The sequence below is a fragment of the Sturnira hondurensis genome, unplaced genomic scaffold, assembly GCF_014824575.4.
Source record: "Sturnira hondurensis isolate 20B ecotype Veracruz unplaced genomic scaffold, ASM1482457v3 Scaffold0018493, whole genome shotgun sequence".
NCBI lineage: Eukaryota > Metazoa > Chordata > Mammalia > Chiroptera > Phyllostomidae > Sturnira > Sturnira hondurensis.
The window spans coordinates 524,850-546,722 of NW_028091124.1; the positions used below are offsets into that span (position 1 = coordinate 524,850).

A 21,873-nucleotide genomic window follows, 5' to 3' on the forward strand; every position below is an offset into this window, starting at 1 on the left:
AAGAAGGCTCCAAGGGTGGGCTCGGCCAGTGCCAAGGCCCTGGGTGGGAAGGGCAGGAGGCTGGCGTGGCAGGAGGACCCTTCATGGTCTCTGGGGCAGTGTGTCCCCCCAACTTGATGGGGTGCTGGTCTGGGTGTTTCCCTGGAATCCCCGGAGAAGGTGGGGAAGGGACCTCACCTTCCTCTGCCTGGGCCAGCGCCCTGAGCAGCTGCCCCACTCGGCTCTGGGCTCGGGCCCGCTCGCTCTGCTCCGCCCTCAACCAGCTGCTCAGGCTGGCCACCTGGGAGCGCCAGGTGTCCTGGGAGAAGGACAAGGTCAACAGGCTGCCAGGGTGAGTGCAGGGCAGAGGTGTCATGTGAGAGGCTTTGGGGGTCTGGTGGGCAACCCACAGAAACTCAGGGGAGGTCCTGGAGGGGTGTGGAAGGGCCGGAGGGGGCCCATGTGTCCAGATTCGGGGTGTGGACCTAGAGTGGGGGAAACAGGGTGGCAGTGGCAGGTACTGATTCATAGCCTATGGGTCAAGGTGACTTTCAGGGACTGAACCCGGGCCACGACCTGGGGCTGAGTGGGTTTGGGCCCTGCCCCCTGGGGCTGGCATTGGGGGAGGGAGGACCGTGGGCCAAGTCCGAAAGGCCACCTGGCCATAGGCCGGTGCCTCTGGGGGAGCCCTGAGGTGGTGGGATGGGGAGAACATGCGAGCAGCTACCGGGAGGTTGGTCTCAGGTGAGGGGTCAGCGGGGTCGCTCTGCAGGTGGCCCAGCCCACCCTTCTAGGAGCTGCACGCAGGGGTGGGGAAGGCCCAGCCCTGGGCCCAGTGTGACCCTGAGGGGCCTGCTCCATGGCCTCTGCTGCTGGGCACAGCCCGCTTGGGGCCATTGGGCTTTGAGGGACTTCAGTGCTCCTCACACAAAGGATGGTCTGGGCCCCGAGGGGCCTAGCAACCTTCAGGGACCTGCCTGGGTCTCAGCAGATGCAGGACAGGCAGACAGGCGGACAGGGCAGGGCCTCCCGCCCCACATACCCGCTCCCGCCGGGCGTCCCGCAGCTGCTGCCTCAGGTCCCGCAGGGCCTGCTGCACGGCGGCCACGTCCACCTCCGGGCTGTGCTGCCCCAGGGCAGGCGGGGGCCATCGAGGTGGTGAGCGGGGCCGGGCAGGGGGGCTGCCACTGTGCTGCCCAGTGTGACCCTGGGAGCCGCCCAGGCCTGTAGGACAGCGAGAGCTGAGGGGACGTGGGGCACACTCGGCGACACATGCAGGTGTCCCGTCCCCACCCACAGGGCACTGGGGGGTCCAGTGTCCAGGCCCTCCCTGTGCAGCCTGTGAGGCCCAGGGAGGGGTGAGGGTGGCCCAGGAGGGTGGCGGAGCCGGGAGAGGAGCCCCTGAAGCTGCTGAGGACACTGACCTTTGCGGGGGGAGCCGGGCCGCCCGGGGCGGGTGCAGGGGCTCTGTGCTCGGAGGCCCAGCTCGCGGCAGAGGGTGGCCCACAGCTGGTCCAGCTGGCCCTGTGTGTCCTGCCCAGCGCCCTCGGCCCGGGCCAGCTCCTGCTCCAGGCTGTGGACCCGGTGGCAGGCCCCGTCCAGGCGAGCCTGGAGGCCCTCGGCCACGCCACTGGCCTGCTGCAGCTTCCTGCTGGTGATGCGCAGCTCGGCCCGGAGGGCCTGCTCGGCCCCCCGGCTCTCGAGGAGGCGTGCCTCCATCTGCTTCGCCTGGGCCTCCGCTCCAGCCTCCACCTCTGCCAGCTTCCGCTGCAGCCTCAGGACCTGTGGCCAGGCCGTGAAGGCTCAGGTGGAGGCTGCGCACAAGGGGCCCCAAAGCCTCAGCCCCTTCTTGGCGCAGGGGGACCTAGGGCCTGCTTCCCAGCCCATGTTTGGCAATGGGGGTACCTGAGCCCCAGTGGGGAAGGGCTGCCCAGGACCACGGAGCACACGCTGGTGGGCAGCACAGCCACACTGGCGGCCTCACGAAAACTGGGGCCAGACAGGGCTGCAGCCCCAGCTTGCCTGTCTGCTCAGGGCCTGGGGTGGCATAACCTAGGTCAATGTCACCCTGAGACCAGGGCTGGGGAACCTCAGGGTGCCGGACACCCCACCACAGGCTTCCCAGTGGGTGACGGCGTGGACACACGGAATGTCGTCAGCCCGCACCTGGGTGTGAGGGCAGAGGGGCCGCCCTGACCCCCACCCTCCCGTCCCTCTGCTGAGTGAAGAGGTCCCTTCACTTCCACGCAGGCCACGTGTCCGCCGCTGCAGACCCCGGGCGGGGCCTGTGTCCCCAGCCCTCCACTCACACGAGGTGAGTGGCCAGGGCAATGGATGGGGACCCCCCACCCCTGGAGAAGTGCAGGGGCTGGGGGGAGGGGCAGCTGGGCCCCAGCTTCGAGCCCACGGTGCTCCCGCCTGTCAGCCCCGGGGCAGGAGGTCTGGCGCCGCTGGGCAGGGCAGGGGGCCTACGCATTGCCCTCCCTGGGTGGCCGCTGTATAAGGACCCCATTCACAACTGGAGGTGAGGGGCTGTGAGGTCATGAGGGGGTCACATTGGCCAGGGGAGGTGAACCCATGTTTTTGGGCGCGGCGGGTGCTTGGCAACGGCCCCTTGGGCATGGCGTTGGGTCTGAACCAGGGTGTCCCATGCAGGCTGAGGCCCAGGGAGGCCTGCTCAGGCTGTGGGCAGGGGGGCTTCTGGGGCCACCAGCCTCGTGCAGCCGAGCCTGGCAGCAAGCAGAACCCGGGGGCGGGGCCTGTGACTGAACAGAGGGTCTTTCAAGCTGCCTGGGGCTGTGTGTGAAGGCATGGGGGGGCTCACGGGCTGAGGTGTGCAGACACGTGGGCAGGCGTGGGTGTGGGAGTGAGCTCAGAGTCCTAGAGCTCACGAGTTGGCCTTTTCGGGGCCCTGCCTGTCCCTGGACTCAGAACTCGGTCCACCTATCCCATGCACACCGGTCCTGCAGCTGGTGTACCTCCCGGCCCTTCTGCCGGTTCTCAGCCTCCAGCACCTTCCCCTGGAGGGGGCGGGGCCACTGATGGGGGCCAGGCAGCCCCTGCACCCCTGCCTCTGCTCTCGTGTCCTGGGAAGAAGCCTCCCTCTCCGCCAGTTCCCCACACTCAGGTTCAGTCCGGCTCTGCACACAGGTCCGTGCGGCGCCCTTGACTTTGGCCCTCTGCCAGACTCCACAGACACCTGGCACATCCTCCCCAGGCCGGGACCCCATGGAGCTCGGAGCTCGAAACCAGCCGAGCCCCAGCCACCAGTTGTGTGACTGAGGCAGCTCTGGGTGAGCCCGGCCCGCCATCCAGCCCCGTGGTGGGGCAGAGCCCAGCTGTGCTCTGTGTCCTCAGCCTGCAGTCCTGACCCTCGGAGTTCACGGGCCTCAGAAGGGTTTTTGGGCTACGCGGTTTGAGGCTTGTCATCTGCCCCCTACGGGCAGACCCCCCCACCCAGGGATCGTGAGTCTGAGCCGCCCAGGGTGCCCTGGCGGCGGGGCCGGAGGAGCTGCGCCCCGGTGCCGCTCACCTGTCTGCCCAGCTCCTGCAGCTCCTGGCGGGCATCAGCCCCGGCCCGCTCCGCCTCCTGCAGTCGGTCCTGCAGCTGGCTGGCCTCCTTCTGGGCTGCAGCCTGGGCCGCCTCCAGGACCAGCAGCTCTTGCTCCTTCTCTTCTTTGGACCGCTGAAACCTGAGCAGGGTGTCACTGGCTAGGGGTCAGGGGCCACCCGGGGCTGCTGGCGTCTCCCATGGTCACAGATCAGGCTGCCCAGCGGGGCTTCCTCCTCATTCTAGCGAGACACACCTTGTGTCCCAAAGCCCAGCCTCCTTGGGGCTGCCTGTCCCCTTTGGGTACAGTGGGTCCCAGTGCCCAGCAGCCCTGGCTCCTCTCTCTCCAGCCCCTACCCCTACCCCACCTCCCTCTAGCCCTCCAGGGTGTGGCCTGCTGGACGGGAGCTCCCCGAGGGCAGGGACAGGCCTTTCTGGGTCCCAGCCCCCCTCCCGTGGCCACCCCTTTGGATGGGCAGCGGCACCCTGGGTCTGCTGGGGGTGTCTGCCTGCGGCCTTCCGCCCCGCTCGGGGGCGCACCTCTGTCCTCCCGGGGCCTGGGGGTGGGGTAGAGCCGCAGGGCAGGAGGACACAGCCCCTTGTGTGGCGGTTGCCCTACCTGGCCTTCTCCCGCTCCGCCCTGCGCACGGCGGCCCTCAGCTCAGCACCAGACCTCTGCAGCGCGTCCTTCGCAAGGGCCTCGGCACTCAGCGCCCGGCGGGCCTCCTCAGCCGTCCGACGAAGCCCCTCGCGGCTGTCCTCCATGCCCTGCAGCTCCCTGCGCAGCGTGGCCAGCTCCTCCCGGGCCTCCCTGAGCTGCTCCCGCAGCTGCTCGGCCTGGGAGAGGGACAGGCAGCTGCAGGCACCGGGGCCAGTATGGGGAGGGGGTGAGGAACGAGGGGTCAGGCAGCTGCGGCCTTGGGCTCTGGTCTGTGGACAACCCGGCCTGGCCAGCCTGAGGTCAACTCTCCCACTGCCACTGAGGCTGCAGAGCAGCTCACCACGGCCAGTGCCGGAGCCCAGGTTGGGGACACCAGACCTCTCCTGGCCCCGGTCCTGCCCTGTGCTCCCAGCCTGGGCCCCAGAGTTGCTGGCCACTGGTCAGCAGGGCCTGTGTGGGACATGGCTCCACCCACAGGTCTGCACTGTCCCCACCCAGGTCCGGTCACCACTGCCTGATGGTCCCCCCCCACTGGGCCCTGGTGTGCACTCCCCTCCTTCAGTGACGGCACAGCACTCGGCCCTGTCCACCCGGTGCATGGTGGCGTGCCCTGGTCCCCTCCTGGGATAGGAGCTGGCAGGGAGGGCGGGTCTCTGGTGTCCCTGGAGTCCTCTGTTGCCACCAGGGCCCACTCAGGCTGGGCCGTCCAGTGGCTTGGGCTGGGGGTTCCTGCTGTCACATGTGCTTGGCACGAAGCCCGGAAGTGTGGGCCTCCCGAACCGGCCCAGCCTGCACCCCTGGGAGCTGACCCAGGGCGGACGGGAGGCTGCAGGTGTGAGTCCTCTGCCCCCAGACCAGCTCTGGGCCCAGCGCGGGACACGGCCCCTGGAACCAGGGCACCGGACACTGGGGGCTTTCAGGCAGAGGCTGCTGACACTGAAATGTGGGTGGGGGTCAGGGCGCCCACTCACTCTGGGCTCAGCCCCTGCAGGGGGCATCGGAGGAGAGTACAGACAGAGGGCAGCCCGGCCCTCAGTGCCCAGGCTGGGGGGGGCGCTCCCCAGGGCGCAGCCAGGGCCCCTGGCCTCCTGCCTCCCGGGCTGGCTGTGGCCCTGACAAGGACACTCTGGAGAAGGCTCTGTTCCCACTTGCGTGTCCCCAGGGGAGGCCGAGGCAGCCGGAGGGGGCGCACCAGAGCGGGAAGGCCACGGGAACTCGGAGCCGCGTCCCGGTGCCAGTTTGCTGGCTGCTGCAGCGGGACATTGTCCAGGCCCCCGGCCGGCCTGGCTCCCGCGTCAGCCCGCTGTTCTTGTTGTTCTGTTTTTGGGAAGGGCCAGCGCCCCCACTGCACTCCCCCCCACCCCCCACATGTGGGAGCCACAAGCCGTGCAGAGCATTTTCCGCTGAGCTCAGCAGAAACCCACCCAGAAGGTCAAGGACCAGGGAAAGGGCCGATCCGTCACAAAAGAAGCTGTTTTCAGTTCCCAGGACAGGGAGATGAAAACAAGCAAAACAAACTCGGCCCCTCCCCCCACCCCCACCCACCGCCCTGGGCCTGAGAACAACCATCCCTTTTACAGGAATTTTACAGCCAAATAGCTTAATGTGATTATAATAATTATTTCTTTACTAGAAATTGTATAAACAGCCTCTTTTGAAATCTTCTGTAGGGGGGTTGGCTGAGAGCTCTGCGCGGAGGAGGGGAGGGGTGTCAAGGGGCCCTGGCCTGTGTGTGGCACGTCCATGTGTAGGCACACGAGAGCACACACATGTGCTTGGTGTGAGTGTGTGTGTGCGCCGCAAGGTTGAGCATGTGGCCATGCATCTGTGTGCATGTTATGTGTGAACACGCAGGCAATACTGCACCCGTGTGCCACCATGTCTGGAGGTACATGTGTTGCCTGTTGCACACACACATGTGAACTTCATGGGGTCCACATGCATTTGCATGTGTGTGGCCACTTTTGTGCACCGTGTGTGCATGGGGGCATGTGGTCTTCATGTCGGCAAGAATGTGTGTGCATGAGTATGTGGGATGTGCGTGTGTGAGCCGTGCGTGGGTGCGTGGTGTGCACTCACGCACACATGTGTGGACTCAGCCAGAGGCCTGGATGTGCCTCCAGTTTAAGGGCTGTGAAAATGTTGCCGTTTCCATGGCGACTCTGGCCAGCCTGGCGCCAGCAAGGGCGCTTCTGTGCTCCTCTTGCCCCTCACTCCCCGGCTCTCTGCCCCCCACTCCCTTTCTGGGGGCCCCTCTCCGAGAACCTGAACTTGTGAGCCTCCCAGCTCCTCCCCCTGCGGCCCCCAGTTTCAAAATCTCATTTTGCTTCCCCGTGTGGTCGCTGACCGGCCTGACTTTGAAATCTGTTGAAAGGAGACCTTTCTCTTTGGGGGCCAAAGTAAACAGCCTGTCATGTTAAATCACGCTCTCTTCCTCCGTCCACCCCTCCTGCCCCCAGTGCCGGGTGGGGGGGCACGAGCCCCTCTCCTCCCTCCTCCTTGGCCGCCGGGCGTGTGCTGTGTGAGCGGGTCAGCTCCGCCTGCCAGCTCTGGCGCGTTGCCCAGGGTGCGAGAGCCGCCTGGTCCCTGCAGGCCCCACCTGGGCGCCGCTCTCCCTCCCCCAGCTCAGCTCCCATGCCCCTCTGCCCTCTCCCCTCCCTCCCCTCCCCCAGCTACCCCAAGTCCCTTTGAACTTGCCTCAGGGACACCTCCCCACTCTGCCTGCCTGCCCAGCTCCACCTGGTCTAGCTAGGGCCTCTCCTGTCACCCTGCCCAAGACTGTCCTCACCCCGGACACCATCCTGGGGTGCCTGGGGCCTGTGTCAGGACCCCCTGCACTTTCCCTGGCCCTTGGCCCCAGGTACCTCCAGGTGGCCTCTCCCTGCTCCCGTCAGTCCCAGGGGCCCATGCCTAGGGCTGTAGGGCAACGGTCCAGCTTCCCCGCACCCGCAGGTAACACCTGCCTTCTCCCTGCTCCTGGCACCCCCTTACCTCTCTGCCTGCGATACCCCGCTCTGCCGACACCTCCCGGAGGCTCCTGAGCAGAGCCGCGGCCTCTGTCTGATGGGCCGAGATGGCCTCCTCGAACTGTGCCTGCAGGGCCCTCAGCTCTGCAGCTGCGGTGCTCACTGTGACCTGGTTGGGGGGGGGGGCGCAGCATCAGGCCACTGAGTGATCAAGGGGCCGCCCACCGCATGGTGCCAGGCCAGGGGGTGCCAGGGCCGGGCCTGGGTCTTGTCCTGGCCACTGCCTGGGTCGCCCATGCCAGGGCTGGAGGAGGCCCCAGAGGGGAGCCCTGTGGGGAGGGACTGAGCCCGTGCCTTCCCTCTGGGGTCCAAGGCAGCCAGCCCAGGGCAGGGTCCTCCAGCACGGACCCCTCTCCTGCCTGAAACCTGGTTGCCGGGCCCACTGGGCCAAGTGGCTTGGGGCAGGAGCCAGGCTGTCCAGCAAACGGAAAGAGGCCCTGCCCTCAAGTGAGGCTGGACTTAGGCTCTTGCAGCTGGGCAGGGGTGGCGTTTGCACCCAGGAGCTTGGGTCTGGGTCTTTGCCCTTCCGGGCTTGTGGGGCACAGGAGGAGCCCCCCACATCCTATGGTTTCTTGCTTCTGCCTGTCAGCTCTCTCCTTCACCCCCGAGTCACTCACTCAGCACTAGGGTGCAGCTGGCTCTGCCCTTGGGGGTGGGAACACGCCAGGGACCAGGTGAACTGGGACCTCAGGGTTAACAGTGAAAGAGCAGCATGGAGGTGATGGCTGGAGGGACAGGGACAGCAGCCGAGGAGATGGGCTGGCCCTCGAGGCCACGTGGGTGTGGCTGCAGGTGTGGCTATGGCCCCCAGCGGTGGACCTCCCAGCACGGTGCGGCCAATCCCTGGGGGACACCTGCAGCTGGTGCCTGCCCAGGGCCAGACCCCAGGACAGCTGTCTGAGCCCACCTGCAGGCAGCACCCTGGGCCCCCTGTTCCTGCATCCTGTCACCCTGCTCTGGCCACTTGCCTCCGCATGGCCCACTTCCGAAGGGGTGGGGACATGGGGCCCCACAGTCCTAGTTACTACCCCCTGCCTTGCCCCAGACACAAGCCCCTGAAGAGGGTCGCAGCTCCAGTGACCCTGGCTGGTAGCCTGCAGCGGCCTCTGTCCACCAGTTGAGGGCAGGCGGCTACCCCTCAGGGTCTCTCCCCAGGCCCTGTGGGATTCTCCACGAAGGGGGGGTGTCCTGGCAAGGAGGGCCTGCCTCAGGTGGATGCTGCCCCCCCCCCCGGGTTCAATTTCTCTCTTGAAGGGGCCCCACCGGTGAGCAAGGTCCCCTGCAGTTACACTCCAACAGGCTGGCTGGGGCCAGCGGGGCTGGGGGCCGGGGCCTTGGCCTGGGTTTGGTCCCCTCTGCTTCAGGCTTCTGTGCGGCCCAGGCCCTCCCTGTTCTGGTGGGGTCCCCAGTGCTGGCCTTTCCTTCCTGTTGAGGAAGACAGTGCCCCCTCCCAGCAGGAGACCTGGAGACACCCCGGAGAACTGAGGCTGGGGGTATCCCGGGACCGGGCGGGTCTGGCCAGGCCAGGCCAGTGCCGGTGGCAGGGAGCCCGGCGCTCACCTCAGCCTGCTCCTGCTGGCAACGAGCCTCCTGCTGCACCCGCTCCAGCTCCCGCTCAGCCCTGCAGAGCTGCCCTTGCAGCAGGCTCCTTTCTGCTTCTTTCTGAGACAGGGCCTGGTGGGACACAGTGTGCGCCCGGCTCCCCACCCACTCTGGAGGGGCAGCACCCCAGACACAGCCATATCCTGAGGGGGTCGGGGGAGCCCGTTGCCCCATCCAGCATGGCCCAGCCTTTGAGCCTGCAGTCAGGCAGCTCCCCGCACCGGGCACCCTCCCCCACTGCTGTCAGGCACCCCTCAGGGGCTCCACAGAGCCTCCCACCCCCTTCAGCTCAGCTTCTCCCAGAGAACGAGTGGGGCACACTAAGGAATCGGCACCTCTGGAAATGCTGCGTCACTGAGGGTGAGGGGTGCCAGTGAGAGCCCCGAGCCCCCCGAGGGCTGCGGAAGGTGGGAGGGAGGTGGCGGTGACTGTCAAAGCCACAGGTGCCGCTCTGGGGGCCCCTGGCCCAGGGGAGGCAGCCTCAGCACTGCTCTAAACAGTGACGCCCTGGGGACCGCCCAGAGGCACTGACGGGGGCCAGCAGAGCCGTCCCGGTCCGGCACCAGGGACTCTGGGCCGCTGCGACAGAGTGGGCCTGCCCTGAACACGAAGGTGTGGGGGGGCCGACCCAGGTCACCCTGTCTTGTAGTAAAGAGTTGGTCTGTGGCTTGGTCCTGGGAGGAGCCTTTGGACCCTGGGGCCTGCCCAGGTGTTGTTGTCACCCCGGGGCCCCGGGACGTGAGGTGACGGACGCTGGGCTGACACGGTCTGGGGAGGGTGGCTTTGGCCCGCCCACCATGCATGGGCGCAGTGGGGCCGTGTGGGCTGCTGAGCTGCCCCGGCCTCTGGGAGGGCATGGGGTCTGGATGCCATCAATCACAGCCATGTGAGGACCCCAGTAAAAACCCGGTGCACACTGATGGTCCAGGGGGAGACAGGCCCCAGTTCCAGCGGCAGAGACTGCGCCTCATGTGTCTCCTCACTGGGCGGGACTCGACTGTGTCCTTTACAAGGACGCTAGCACCATGTGGGTAGCACCTTCTTGAGTTCTGTGAGTCATTCTGAGGAGCGATGAACTGAGGGGCTCTACACAGACCTTGGCGCCACCCCTGGCCTCCCCTAAATGCACCCCCACCGCCAGGCGACTTCTGGTCCTCCCTTACCCCCCCCCCGCCCCCCGAGTGCTGCACAGCTGAGTATCCTCTTCCTCCTCCTGCTCAGAAAGCAGACGAGCGTGGCAGCTAATGGCACCGGCCCCGGGGCGGTGGGCACTGGGCAGCCCACGGCAAGGCCGGCGTCACGCGAGAACCTGCCTTTTCTCCCCTGTAAGAGGGGCCGACGAGAGCACGCAGCTCGGAGTTGTGAGAACCCAGCGAGAAATGCAGGGAGTCTGGCCACAGGCCAGGGTCACTCCTGCTCCTGTCACCCCTCCGTGGGTGTGTGATTTGTGCCAACCTCGGAGTTCTGTCACCGTGTGTGCCAGCACATGGATGTGTTTACTAGTGAGAGCTTCCCGGGGTCGCGGTGAACTGCAGGAGCCTGGACCCACGGGGTGACTTTGACATGTCCAGTGTCTGCACCCCAGTAGCCAGGGGACGGACCGAGGGGCAAGTGGTTCGACTGGGTGACTCGTGGGTATGAATGGACAGCTGGGTGTGGGGGCTGAGGGAAGGCTGTTTGAACGAAGGAGCAGATGCCTGCAAATGCGTAGTTACATACATGGGTGGTCGAGTGGTAGGTGGGTAGTCATGTGGGTGGGTGGGTGACTGGATGGGTGGGTGGGTGGGAGACTGGATGGGTGGGTGGGTGGGTGGGAGACTGGATGGGTGACTGGATGGGTGGGTGGGTGGGTGGGTGGGTGCACATCCTCCCCCAGGCCTGCTGTGGATGGACAGCTGACTCCGACAGTGGTGACCTGGGGAGGCTGCCCCCACGCCCTCTTTCTGGGTCAGGAAGGCCCGGTGGAGTGGATGGAGGGCGACGATGCCTAGTCTCCCCCGTCACCTGTTGCGTCTCACGCTCCAGCTGGAGGAGGTGCTCATCCTGCTCGTGCTTCAGGCTGCGAATCTGCTTCTCCAGAGCCTCCCTCTTGGCCACAGTCTTTGCCACCAGCTGCTTCTCCTGCTCCAACTCGAGAGCCGCTCCCTCCCTCTCCTCCATCAGAGACAGACGCAGGGCCTCCTGGGCCGAGACAAAGGGACAGGCCATGAGGACAGCAGGTGCCTGTGGTCCTGCATGAGACCTGGATCGGGGGGCGCCAGGGCAGGGAAGTCCCCAGGGATTGTCCTGTGCCGCCCGCGCATGCCCTCCTCTCACAGTGTTGCTGAGGCCAGAGCTGGGAGTGGCTGTCGGGCCCCACCCCCACTCCTCTGTCTGACCCGAGCTGACAGTGCACGGGCCTTCCTGCGCTTCCCAGTGGACCAAGTGCCACTGCCATGCACGAGACACGAGGATGTGTCAAGTGAGGCTTGGAGGGGCCTGTGGCCAGGGGACGGCTGGAAGAGTGACAAAGCTCCTCTCGGTGATGCCCTCCGAGTGCGGCCAGGCCAGCCAGTGCTGAGGCTGGTCCCTCCTGTGAGGGAGGGGACTGGCCACCCTGGCTCAGCCCTGTGACCCTAGACCCTAGACCCTCTCGGCCCAGCTGACCTCCTCTGGGCCCCGCCTCAGTGTGGCCCTGCACCTCTGCCTGCTGGCTGCTTCCCTAGGACCCCTTGCCCGAGGGTCCGCAGTCTCCGGGCATGGAAGGCTCCTGGGAGTGGCAGCAGCAGTGGCCCAGGGAAACGGACCTCCTCTCTCTGGAGCCGTGCGAGGTCCTCGTGGTGGGCCCGCGCCTGGCTCTGCAGGGCCAGCCTCGCTCCCCGCTCCTGCTGTGCCACCTGCCTCCGCAGCCGCCCCACGTCCCGCTCCAGCTTCGCCTCCCGGGCCTCCCAGGCGCCTCTCAGCCGCTCCAGTTCTGCTGCAAAGTGACGGATGCATCTGGGATCGGCCAAAGGGCCCCACGCCCTGGAACCCTCCGTAGCCTTTCTGGGTGGACCCTCTGTGGAGTGACAGCCACCTGCTCTGAGGACACTGTGCGAGCTGCAGGGACAGAGCCCCACTGCAGGGCATGCGTCCTGGCGGAGGCCGGGCCCAGGGGCCCGGGAGGCCGCACAGGGAGCACGGGGTGGGGTGGGCTGAGCAGGGGCGGGAGCTCAGGGACGGGGCAGGGCCGACGCGCTGACCCAAGGCTAAGCCTCGGGCCAGGGTGGGAAACAGGCTGGGCAGCACCGCCCCTCAGGGAGAACAGCGGCAGGGCCGTTCAGCCCCCGGAGCTCCAGGCCCGAGGTCCAGGGGCTCCTCCCGGGGGGCGGGCAGTGCGACTGAGCTCCTCGGAAGGAGCCCTTCTGGGACGCTTGGGGAGAGGCCGAAGCTGCGGGTGCACCTTGCAGGGCCTGCCGGGCGTGCTGGGCGCTCTGGGCCTCTCCCTCCAGCTGCTCTGCCCGCTGTTGGGCCTCCAGGAGGCTGCTCGCCAGCGTGTCCCGCTGGGCCCTGTGGGGAATGGTCGGATGGTGGGCCCGTCACCTGCCCGCCAGGGCCAGGCAGGTAGACAGAGGGTACACAGAGGACATCTTCATGTTAAATCTGTAAAGACCACCTGGACCCTACGCAAAAACGTGTCAGGTGGATTAAAAGTTAAATGTAAAAACCACGAAAGAACTCAGAACTATAAAAGTAGCAGAAAACACACAGAAGGGTGTTTTATAACCTTGGGAAAGACGCCAAACCCAGAAGACAGGGACGCAGAGCTGATGGACCTGAGCACACACAGAGGCGGGGCGGGGGCGGCTTTCGTGTAGAAAAGAGCCCACCAACCGACTTGAGAAACAGGGCACAGGCTGGAAGGGAAACTCCTCCCTGGACACACAGAGTCTGTAGCCACCATATATAAAAAGCTCCTACCAGTAACGACAGAGAGTCAGCTGACCCTCCAGGAAAGTGAGAAAAACGACCGTTACCCACAAAACCCCACCCACGGTCAACACCCCTACTTGTCCTACTAAGGACGTCCAGCAAGTCCTACTAAGGTTGGACGTGCTCAACCTTATTACTGCTCAGGGAGTTTAAAAGTCACAACCGTGAGCTAGAGTTGCCCGGAGACTGAGATCATGATGCCCTGCAGGGTCGGCTGGGGTGCGAGGGCCGCCTCCCTGGGGAGGGGACTCAGAGCTGACGCGTGCCTGTCCTCGCGCCAGCAGCCAAGCCGCCCGGCGCTTGGTCCTTAGGAACACAGCGGACCAGCAGCGTGCAGACAGGGGTGCACTGTGGCTGTATGACCGCCTTCGGTTAGGGTGCCAGTGGACAGCACAGTGTTTTAGAAATCAAGGCATGTGTGTTGGTCGTGAGCAGGATGAGGACACGCTCTTCTCATTCCCCTGTCATGTAACAGCTTCTCTGGAAGCGGGGGCAGAACCGCACACGTGTGGCTCTGTCACGGGCAGGGAACGCCTGTGCACAAGTGTGCAACTCAGAGAAACCCTGGGACGGGGATGGCACCTGACAGCAGCCCCGTCTCTGGCTGGAATTCTGACAGCCAGCCCGTCAGCACTGGCCAGCCAGTGGGCGAGTGGTTAGCGGTGCCCTGCTCTGCCAGCGGCGTACGCACGGGCACAGCACGGACACCGAACACGAGTGCCCGCACGAACACGGAAACACTGGCACGCAGCCCACGTGAGTCAGTGGGTCAGAGCGGGTGCAGGCCCTGTGCGGTCTCCCCTCCCAGCACAGCGCTGCCACCTCTGCAGGGGGTCAGGCACGTCACACCTTCCAGGCCCCTGATATCCGTAGAGCCCAGAAGGTTCACTTCTCTGATATCCCAGTCCTCCATCCTGTCCCCACCCGGTCAGCACCCACGTGCTCCCCACCCTCTCTGCCTGGACTGCTGTCCCCACCTCTAGGTCCCCTCTGGGAGAGACCCCTGTGCCACAAGGAGTCAGCACCCGGAGGCCAGGAGGCTAAAGACATGTCCAGTCTCTCCCTCCACTGGAGCCTGAGGGCAGCTCAGCCCCCCGAGACCAGCCTGGGTGAGTGTGTGGGGTGCAGGTGGACCCGAGTCCATGTCCCTGGCTGAGCAGCATGCTGGCACCCTATGAACTTGAGGGCGTGTCCCCAGGGCCTGGGGTGGGTCCTGGAGGACCTTGGGCCTGGGGTCCTCCCAAGTCAGGCCAACCTTGCAGGAAGCTGGCGGCCCACATGCTCTGGGAACTCCGGGAATGGCGGAAGCCAGACCTTCCGGGCCCATCGGGATGGACATGCACCACGGGGGCCAGGCAGCCACGATTTCAGGGCAGGTCCTAAACAGCCCCGTCACCAGAAGCTCAGACTGGTCACCCTGAAATGCCGTTTGGCAGGTGTGTGACCATGCGCAGGGGTTCTGGGTCCAGTGGTCGGGGCTAAGTCAGGGGAGGATCCTGGGTTTCCCAAAAGCGCTGGCCAGGGCCCCTGACCCAGAGGGAGGATGATGGCAGGATAGGAAGGACCCCCACCATGCTCTCCCAGCACGGTGGGCCTGGGGGCAGTGACGGGCAGGGCTCCAGGACCCCTCCACTCCCGACAACCCGCAGCAGCCTTAGCCAGGTTTCCTGTTTGGACTTCCCAGAAGCTGTTGTTTTGCGGAGACGATTTCAGGCCCCCAGATTCTAGAATTCTAGGAGGACATCTTTTCTACAGAAGCACTCAGATGCTCCTGAGACGGGCCCACGAGGTCCAGAAGGCTATCGGTGTCTGCCTGTCCAGAGGCCACGGGACCAGCACAGCTCACAGGCGGCAGCCAGCAGGGCACCCTTGGTGTGACCTGACGTGCCCATTCCACATCTGCTGGAAGTGGCCCCGTGGTCACTGGAGTGACTGGAGCTCACTCTGTCCCTGCTCTCGGCCCTGTGGTTGCCTGGGGCTGGCATCCCCCATGCCAATGCCAGGAATGGACATGTGACCCCTGCCGGCCAATGTGAGCCCCATGACTCCCAGGACTGGTTCAGGGACATGAAGTAGCTCAAGATGGTCAAAGGCTTCGGCTCTCGGGCCCTGTGGGGAAGGGGCACTCTGTGTCTGCTGGGGGTGGGCCCTGGCCCCCTCTAACCTGAGCCTGCAAACCAGAGAGGCAGAGGCAGGTTCCTGGTGGCACTGTGGAAACACCTGAATCCAGCCTTGCCTGAAGCCATATGTACCCTGAACTTCTCATGTCCACGCACAAGAAATTCTACCTGTTCCCCCCACTAGTTGCTACCTGGCCCAGGAAGGCCACCCCAGGGCTCTCAACAGCCCCCCCTGTTCTAGATGTGCCCCTCACCCACAGCCTCTCTCCCTGGCGGACACCTGGCCCACCCGCCCCCTGCCGATCCTCCGAGGGCAAAGCCATGTGGACAGAGGGTGTGCCCAGCCTGCAGGCCACTGGGTACCTGAGACCAGCTGCCTCTTCAGCTGTGAGCTGGCCCTGCCTCTCCAAGGCCTCCTGCTTGGCCAGCAGCTGGGCCCGCTCCTCAGACCAAGCCTCCTTCTCCTGCAGGGTCCTCTGCAGAGTGTCCATCTGGGCTTCTCGATCCTGCAGGCTCTGGGCCAGCTGCTCCTCCAGGGCCTGTTTCTCACAAGTGACCTAAAGCAGGGGTGGGAGGTGGTGACCAGCACAGAGGGAGAGAGAGGGAGAGAGAGGGCAGGACCTCTTCAGGGAAAGGACTTCAGAAGAAGTGTTTTCCCTGCAACCTGGTGTGGAGGAAAAGGTGGAAGAGAGTGGGTATGGGACACACGGGACCTCAGGGTGCTCGTGCGCTGTCCCAGCAGAGGGGGCCTCCACGCCAGTGGCCATGACAGCAGAGTAGCAGCACTGGGCATGCCCAGCTGCCAGCCTGCACAGCCACCCAGGCAGGGCCACAGGTGTCCGGGCACAGCAAACACCGCACAGAAATGGCAGCGGAAGCTGACAGAGGACCGGGCTGCTCCAGACCAGCACGTCACACAGATCTGGACCGAACCCATCATGGAGGCTGACCAAGGCCCTGCGAGCTGCCAGGCCAGCTGGGACGGAAGGAGCTGAGACCTCGGAGAGAAGGGGAAGAGGAACAAGCCCCTACTCTGGGTCTTGTCCCTCTTCAGAGCCTGTGCTGAGTTCAACATTTTCGCTGAGAAATGGAGAAGCCGAGGAGAGTATTGTGGCCTCAGGGTCTAGAAGCTCAGGTTCAGAGCCACTGCAGGGGAGGAAGGGCCCCGCTGGGCCCTAGGTTTCCAGCTGTGTCCTGGGGGACTGGGGCAGGGCAGCCGTCCGTCTCAGAGCAGGCGGCCGTCCACCCCTGCCGCCCGTCAGAGCCCAGCGCAAACCCTCTCGGGGGAGCAGCTCCCGTCAAACCGTTTCTGCGGTGTTCACGTGCGTGCCGTTTGACATCTGACCAGTTTGCCAGGCGCATTGTTGGATAAGGTCACAGGGCAAACAAACATCAAACGAGCACAGGCAGCCCTCGCCTCCTTGGGGCTGACGGACACACTCTAACAGCTATGAGCCAATACACGTTCGGGAAGGCGGATGGCAAGGTGTGGTTTCACCACTGAACCAGAAACAAACAGAAACCGTGTGACTTACAAATACAATGTCTCAATGGCACATGGGACAGGATAGAACACTAACGATCTGGAAAGCAGACAAAACAGTGTACTCAGACTGAAGCAGGAGGAGACAAAAGGATGGACACACAGAAAAGAGTGTGACAGGTGCACAGGACAGGGCCCGTCACCTGCATGATCAGTCTCAGAGGGAGAGGAGGGAGGGTATTTGAACAGACACTGGGTAGGAATTTTGCAAATCTAATAGAATACGTCAAGCCTTAGATTAAAAATGAGCCACAATACCCTAAAAAGGTAAATGCAAAGAAAATGTCTCATAGATATATCTTAACACTAAGTTTTTGACTACTAAAATAAGAGAAAATATCTTTAAAAATCAGAGGGGCCAAGAAAACCGCAGACGTTGTGTCTAAGTGAGTGACAAGGCCGATGCTTGACCCCCAAACAGCGGCAGGGACAGTCCGAGCCTGGTGGGACGAATCCAGCAACTCGCTCCAAAAGATGATACCTGCCCCGGGGTTCTACACCCTGCAAAACGTCCTTCCGGCGTAAGGACCAGAGCTTCCTGCTCCTGGTAACGGTGCGGGGTAGGCTGCTGAAGACCACCCCTCCTGCCTAGGGCGGGTAGCGGGTCTGCACAGTACCCTGCAAGGTCTCTGCCAAGGCCACAGACACCAGGGCCACCGAGGGGCCCAGGGACCACGCAGCAGAAGAAAGAGCCGCAAGCGAGCGGGAAACCCGAAGGCCCGTATCTGTTAAACTGAATTCACTTCTGCAGTTTTCCTCGCAGAGGGCATTGAGATCCGAACAGTGCCACTAGTGAATTCTACCAACATTTAGGAGGATACAGCTCCCTTTACAGACACTTCCAGGAAACAGAGTTCCCCAACCTACTTTATGAAGCCCTGACTCCAAATCTGACAAAAAAATTACGAGAAAATAAAACGACAGACCAGTATCACTCATGAATATACATGCAAAGATCCTTCAAAAATAGTATCAAGCCCTGGCTGGTGTGGCTCAGTGGATTGAGCGTGGGCTGCAAACCAGAGTGTCACTGGTTCGATTCCCAGTCAGGGCACGTGCCTGGGTTGCAGGCCCCGTCTGAGTAGGGGGTGCATGAGAGGTGACCACACATCGATGTCTCTCTTCCTCTCTTTCTCCCTCCCTTCACTCTTTCTCTAAAAATAAATAAGTAAAATCTCTCAAAGATTAGTATCAAGACTTCTGGCCAAGATGGAGGTGTAGGTAGACACACTGTGCCTCCTCGCGCAACCAAATGGACAACAACAATTTAAAAACAAAACAACCAGAACTGACAGAAAATCAAACTGTATGGAAGTCCAACAACCAAGAAGTTAGAGAAGAAATATTCATCCAGACCAGGAGGAGAGGCGAAGACAGGCCAGGCAGAGAGGATTCACAGCAAGGTGGGAGCTGGAGGGCCCGGCCAGGTGGCAGATTGTGGACTGGGGGGTCCCACATCTGTGTGCGGATGAACCGGGAGAAACAGCTGGAGAGAGAAACAGGCTGCACAACCCAGGGCTCCAGCTCAGGGAAATAAAGCCTCAAAACCTGTGGCTATAAACACCTGTGGGGTTGAGGCAGCAGTGGGAGAAACTCCCAGCCTCACAGGAGAGTTCACTGGAGAGACCCGCTGGGTCCTAGAACGTACACAAACCCACGCACCAGGGGAATCAGCACCAGAAGGGCCCAGTTTGCTTGTGGGCAGCCGGGGAAGTGACTGAAAGTGGGCAGAGAGCTGAGCAAGCGACATTGTTCCCTCTCAGAAACTTCCCCCACATACAGCGTCACAACGCTGTGATATAGTTGCCCCACCCCATCGAAGACCTAAGGCTCCACCCCTTGCTACGTAATAGGTGCATCAAAAAAAAAACAACCCAAAAAAATGGCCCAAAGGAAAGAACAGATCAAAACTCCAGAAAAAATACAACTGAGTGATGAAGAGATAGGCAACCTATCAGAGGCACACTTCAAAACACTGGTAATCAGGATGCTCACAGGACTGATTGAATTTGGCTGCAAATTAGATGAAAAGATGAAGGCTATGCTCAGTGAAATAAAGGAAAATGTACAGGGAACCAATAGCGATGGGAAGGAAACTGGGACTCAGATAAACGGTGTGGACCAGAAGGAATAAAGAAACATCCAACCAGAAAAGAATGAAGAAACAAGAATTCAAAAAAAATGAGGAGAGGCTTAGGAACCTCCAGGACATCCTTAAACGTTCCAACATCCGAATTATAGGGGTACCAGAAGGAGAAGAGGAACAGCAACAAGTGGAAAACTTATTTGAACAAATAATAAAGGAGAACTTCCCCAGTCTGGCAAAGGAAATAGATTTCCAGGAAGTCCAGGAAGCTCAGAGTCTCAGAGAAGTTGGACCCAAGGAGGAACATACCAAGGCACATCATCATTACATTACCCAAGATGAAGGATATGGAGAGAATCTTAAAAGCAGCAAGAGAAAGAGAGACAGTCACCTACAGAGGAGTTCCCATCAGACTGTCAGCTGATTTCTCAAAAGAGCCCTTACAGGCAAGAAGGGGCTGGAAAGAAGTATTCCAAGTCATGAAAGGCAAGGACCTACATCCAAGATTGCTCTATCCAGCAAAGCTTTCATTTAGAATGGAAGGGCAGGTAAAGTGCCTCTCAGATAAGGTCAAGTTCAAGGAGTTCATCATCACCAAGCCCTTATTATATGAAATGTTAAAGGGACTTATCTAAGAAAAAGAAGAGAAAACATATGAACAGTAAAATGACAGCAAACTCAGTTATTAACAACCACACCTAAAACAAAAGCAAAAGCAAACTAAGCAAACAACTAGAACAGGAACAGAACCACAGAAATGGAGATCACATGGAGGGTCAGCAACAGGGGAGTGGGAGGGGGAGAAATGAGGAAAAGGTACAGAGAACAAGTACCATAGATGGTAGGTAGAAAATAGACAGGGGGAGGGCAAGAATAGTGTGGGAAATGGAGAAGCCAAGGAACTTATAGGTGGACACATGGACATGAACTAAAGGCAGGGAACGTGGGTGGGAGCAGGTGTGCAGGGCTGAAGGGAGTAAAGGGGGGGGGAAATGGGACAACTGTAATAGCATAATGAATAAATTTTTAAAAAAATAAATCTTAAAAAATAGTATCAAATTCAATCAATAAATTTATAAAATATCTGTCAACTTCTGAGCAGGTAGGGTTTATCTCAAGGATGCCAGGTCGGATCGACCTTACAATGTTAATGCTATAATGCCCCACATGAGCAGAAGGAGAATAATGATGTGGTCATGTGAATAGACACAGAAAGAGCTTGGACAGAACTCAAACCCACTCATGAATAAAATAAGAACGCCTCTCAGCAGAGCAGGGGTGGGAGGGAACACCGGGGATCCCCGAGGGCATCTACAAACGCCCACAGAGAACACCTCCCTGGGGGTGAACTGGGGACCCCCTTCCGGAGCTGGGACTGCAGGAAGGAGGCCCCCCTCGCTGCTGCTGGCCCACTCGACGGCCCCAAACCAGAAACGCCCAGACGTCCTGCCACATGGGACGGGGACGCGAATGCGGCTCGTTCCCAGGAGGGAATGTCACTGTGCGTGAAAAGGACACGCTCTTGATCCACCTGTGGACACGATGACGCGCAGAGACACTGAGAGGCAGGCTGGGCACGGAGGCGCCTGTGCCGCAGCCCCGCTGACGCCGACGAGGGATCTGAAGCAGGGAAGCAGGTGACCGCAGTGCTGGCCGTGGCAGAGCCGCGACTGCAGGGCAGGGAGAGTCCGAGGACGTGGGGGCGGGGCCCGCTGGGCTGGGGTCCACATTTGGGCCTCAGTGGCGGCTACACGGGCGCGTGCAGTTGTCCTGCCTCACGGCGGCGAGATGACTCTAATGCTGGAACTAAACGTGCAGACACCGATGACCGAAAAAGGGACGGGACTGAGTCTGAGAAACCGGGAGAGGCTGCGCGGAGACCCAGAGGTGACAGGGGTCACAGAGTCCGGATGCCACTGGAGCCCAGAAAATAGCACAGCTCCTTCAGTGTGACGCCCCCACCCCCAACATAGGACTCACAGCAATGGAAGGTGGGGGCGGTTCGGAGAGCGAGCAAGTCAGAGGGCAGGGAGCAGTGAGGCCCTGTGTCCCCCACCCCGCCAGCCCAAGTGGGAGATCCCTGGGCCTTGGACCCCTGCTGAGGGCAGACTCTGCCCCTGGGCACCGGGGACAGGCACGAGGTCCAGGGCCTTCCTTGCACAGCCTCCCCGTCCTCCACGTCCCAATGAGGGCCCTGCCCTTTGCACACAGCGGGGGTCAGGCAGCACTGCAGTTTGAAAGCCCAGCCAGCAAGACCTGGTAAGGTGACCCGTGACCTTGCAGGTCCACATCCCAAGAGGAAGTGATTGCCCTGTGGGGGTGGGGGTGGGGGGGTGGAGCCAGAAACCCTTGCAAAATTCTCACCTGGCCCACCTGCCCCTCCAGCTGCTCCAGCCGCTGCTCAGCCCGCACCAGGTGCTCCTGGGTGCCCACCTGCTCCTGCCTCAGCGCCCGCTCCTGCTCCCGCAGCTGGTCCCCCTCCTGTTGCAGCTGCCCGGGGTGGGGGTGGGAGGGGTCAGCATCCACGCCATGCCCTGGGCCCCCGCACCCCATGAGCTGACCACACCTCCCTGCCTGCCCCTGTGGGTGTGACGTTCCCTCCCGCAGGCCAGGCCAGTCAGGCTCCCTGGTCAGGCTCCCTGGCCCTGTGTGGGCCCCTCTCCCCCAAACCTGCACTCCACCCGAGAACGGAAAAGACGGGGGGTGGCGGGTGCAAGGAAGGTTCTGGGCTCAGGGACTAGAGCGGGGACTGAGTCCCACAGCCCCCCGGGCCCCCCTCTCACCTGCAGGACCTGGCGGGTCAGGGCACCTTTGTCCTGTGCCAAGCCCTCGGTCAGGGCGGCCATCTGGGCCAGGGCATCCCTCTGCTGCGCCCCCTCTGACTTCAGCCGGGTCACGAGCAGCTCCAGGTCGGCGTTGCTGGACTCGGCCTGGGGGAGGGGAGGACAGCGGTCACCCTGAGGGGACCCCAGACGGGACTTTCAGGATCACAGGCAGAGCTGTTGGTGCCGGGGAGGGAGTGAGGCCCCCCATCCTGGAGGTGCACAAGCTGGAGGTCTGGGTGGACGGCAGAGGAGCCCCCACAGGGCCCTGAGGCTGCAGCCCGGAGAGGTGACAGGGTGGCCTGGGGGCAGGGAAGCTCGTGGAGGTAGGAGGAGAGGGCCCAGAGGCCTACCCGGGTCAGGGTGCTCTGCAGGGCTGCCCTCTCGCTCTCCAGAAAGTCCCTCTGTAGCTGGGCGGTGGTCAGCACCCTCTGGACCGACGCCAGCTCCTTCTTGAACCCCGAGACCTTCTCTTCCAGCTGCTGCAGACGCCCTTGGCTGAGGTCCCCCCGGGGCAGAGGCATGAGGTCGGC

General features: G+C 62.7%; 1 protein-coding gene across 5 annotated transcripts in view; it reads right to left on the bottom strand.

Moving 5' to 3' along the window:
• Positions 1-21,873, bottom strand: part of CROCC2 (ciliary rootlet coiled-coil, rootletin family member 2) — a 52,005-nt gene that overhangs the window by 9,745 nt on the left and 20,387 nt on the right. For 4 of the 5 annotated variants that reach the window (XM_037069298.1, XM_037069297.1, XM_037069301.1 and 1 more), the window contains 14 exons: positions 21,694-21,838; positions 21,302-21,448; positions 20,883-21,008; positions 15,253-15,446; positions 12,240-12,346; positions 11,605-11,774; positions 10,823-10,999; positions 8,777-8,890; positions 7,182-7,325; positions 4,149-4,366; positions 3,512-3,671; positions 1,404-1,761; positions 1,022-1,203; positions 178-298 (listed from right to left, as the gene is read on the bottom strand). In XM_037069298.1, coding sequence (XP_036925193.1) covers positions 178-298; positions 1,022-1,203; positions 1,404-1,761; positions 3,512-3,671; positions 4,149-4,366; positions 7,182-7,325; positions 8,777-8,890; positions 10,823-10,999; positions 11,605-11,774; positions 12,240-12,346; positions 15,253-15,446; positions 20,883-21,008; positions 21,302-21,448; positions 21,694-21,838 — 2,363 coding nt within the window. The remainder of the gene's footprint in view (positions 1-177; positions 299-1,021; positions 1,204-1,403; positions 1,762-3,511; positions 3,672-4,148; positions 4,367-7,181; positions 7,326-8,776; positions 8,891-10,822; positions 11,000-11,604; positions 11,775-12,239; positions 12,347-15,252; positions 15,447-20,882; positions 21,009-21,301; positions 21,449-21,693; positions 21,839-21,873) is intronic. The other variant, XM_037069299.1, reaches the window with a different exon arrangement.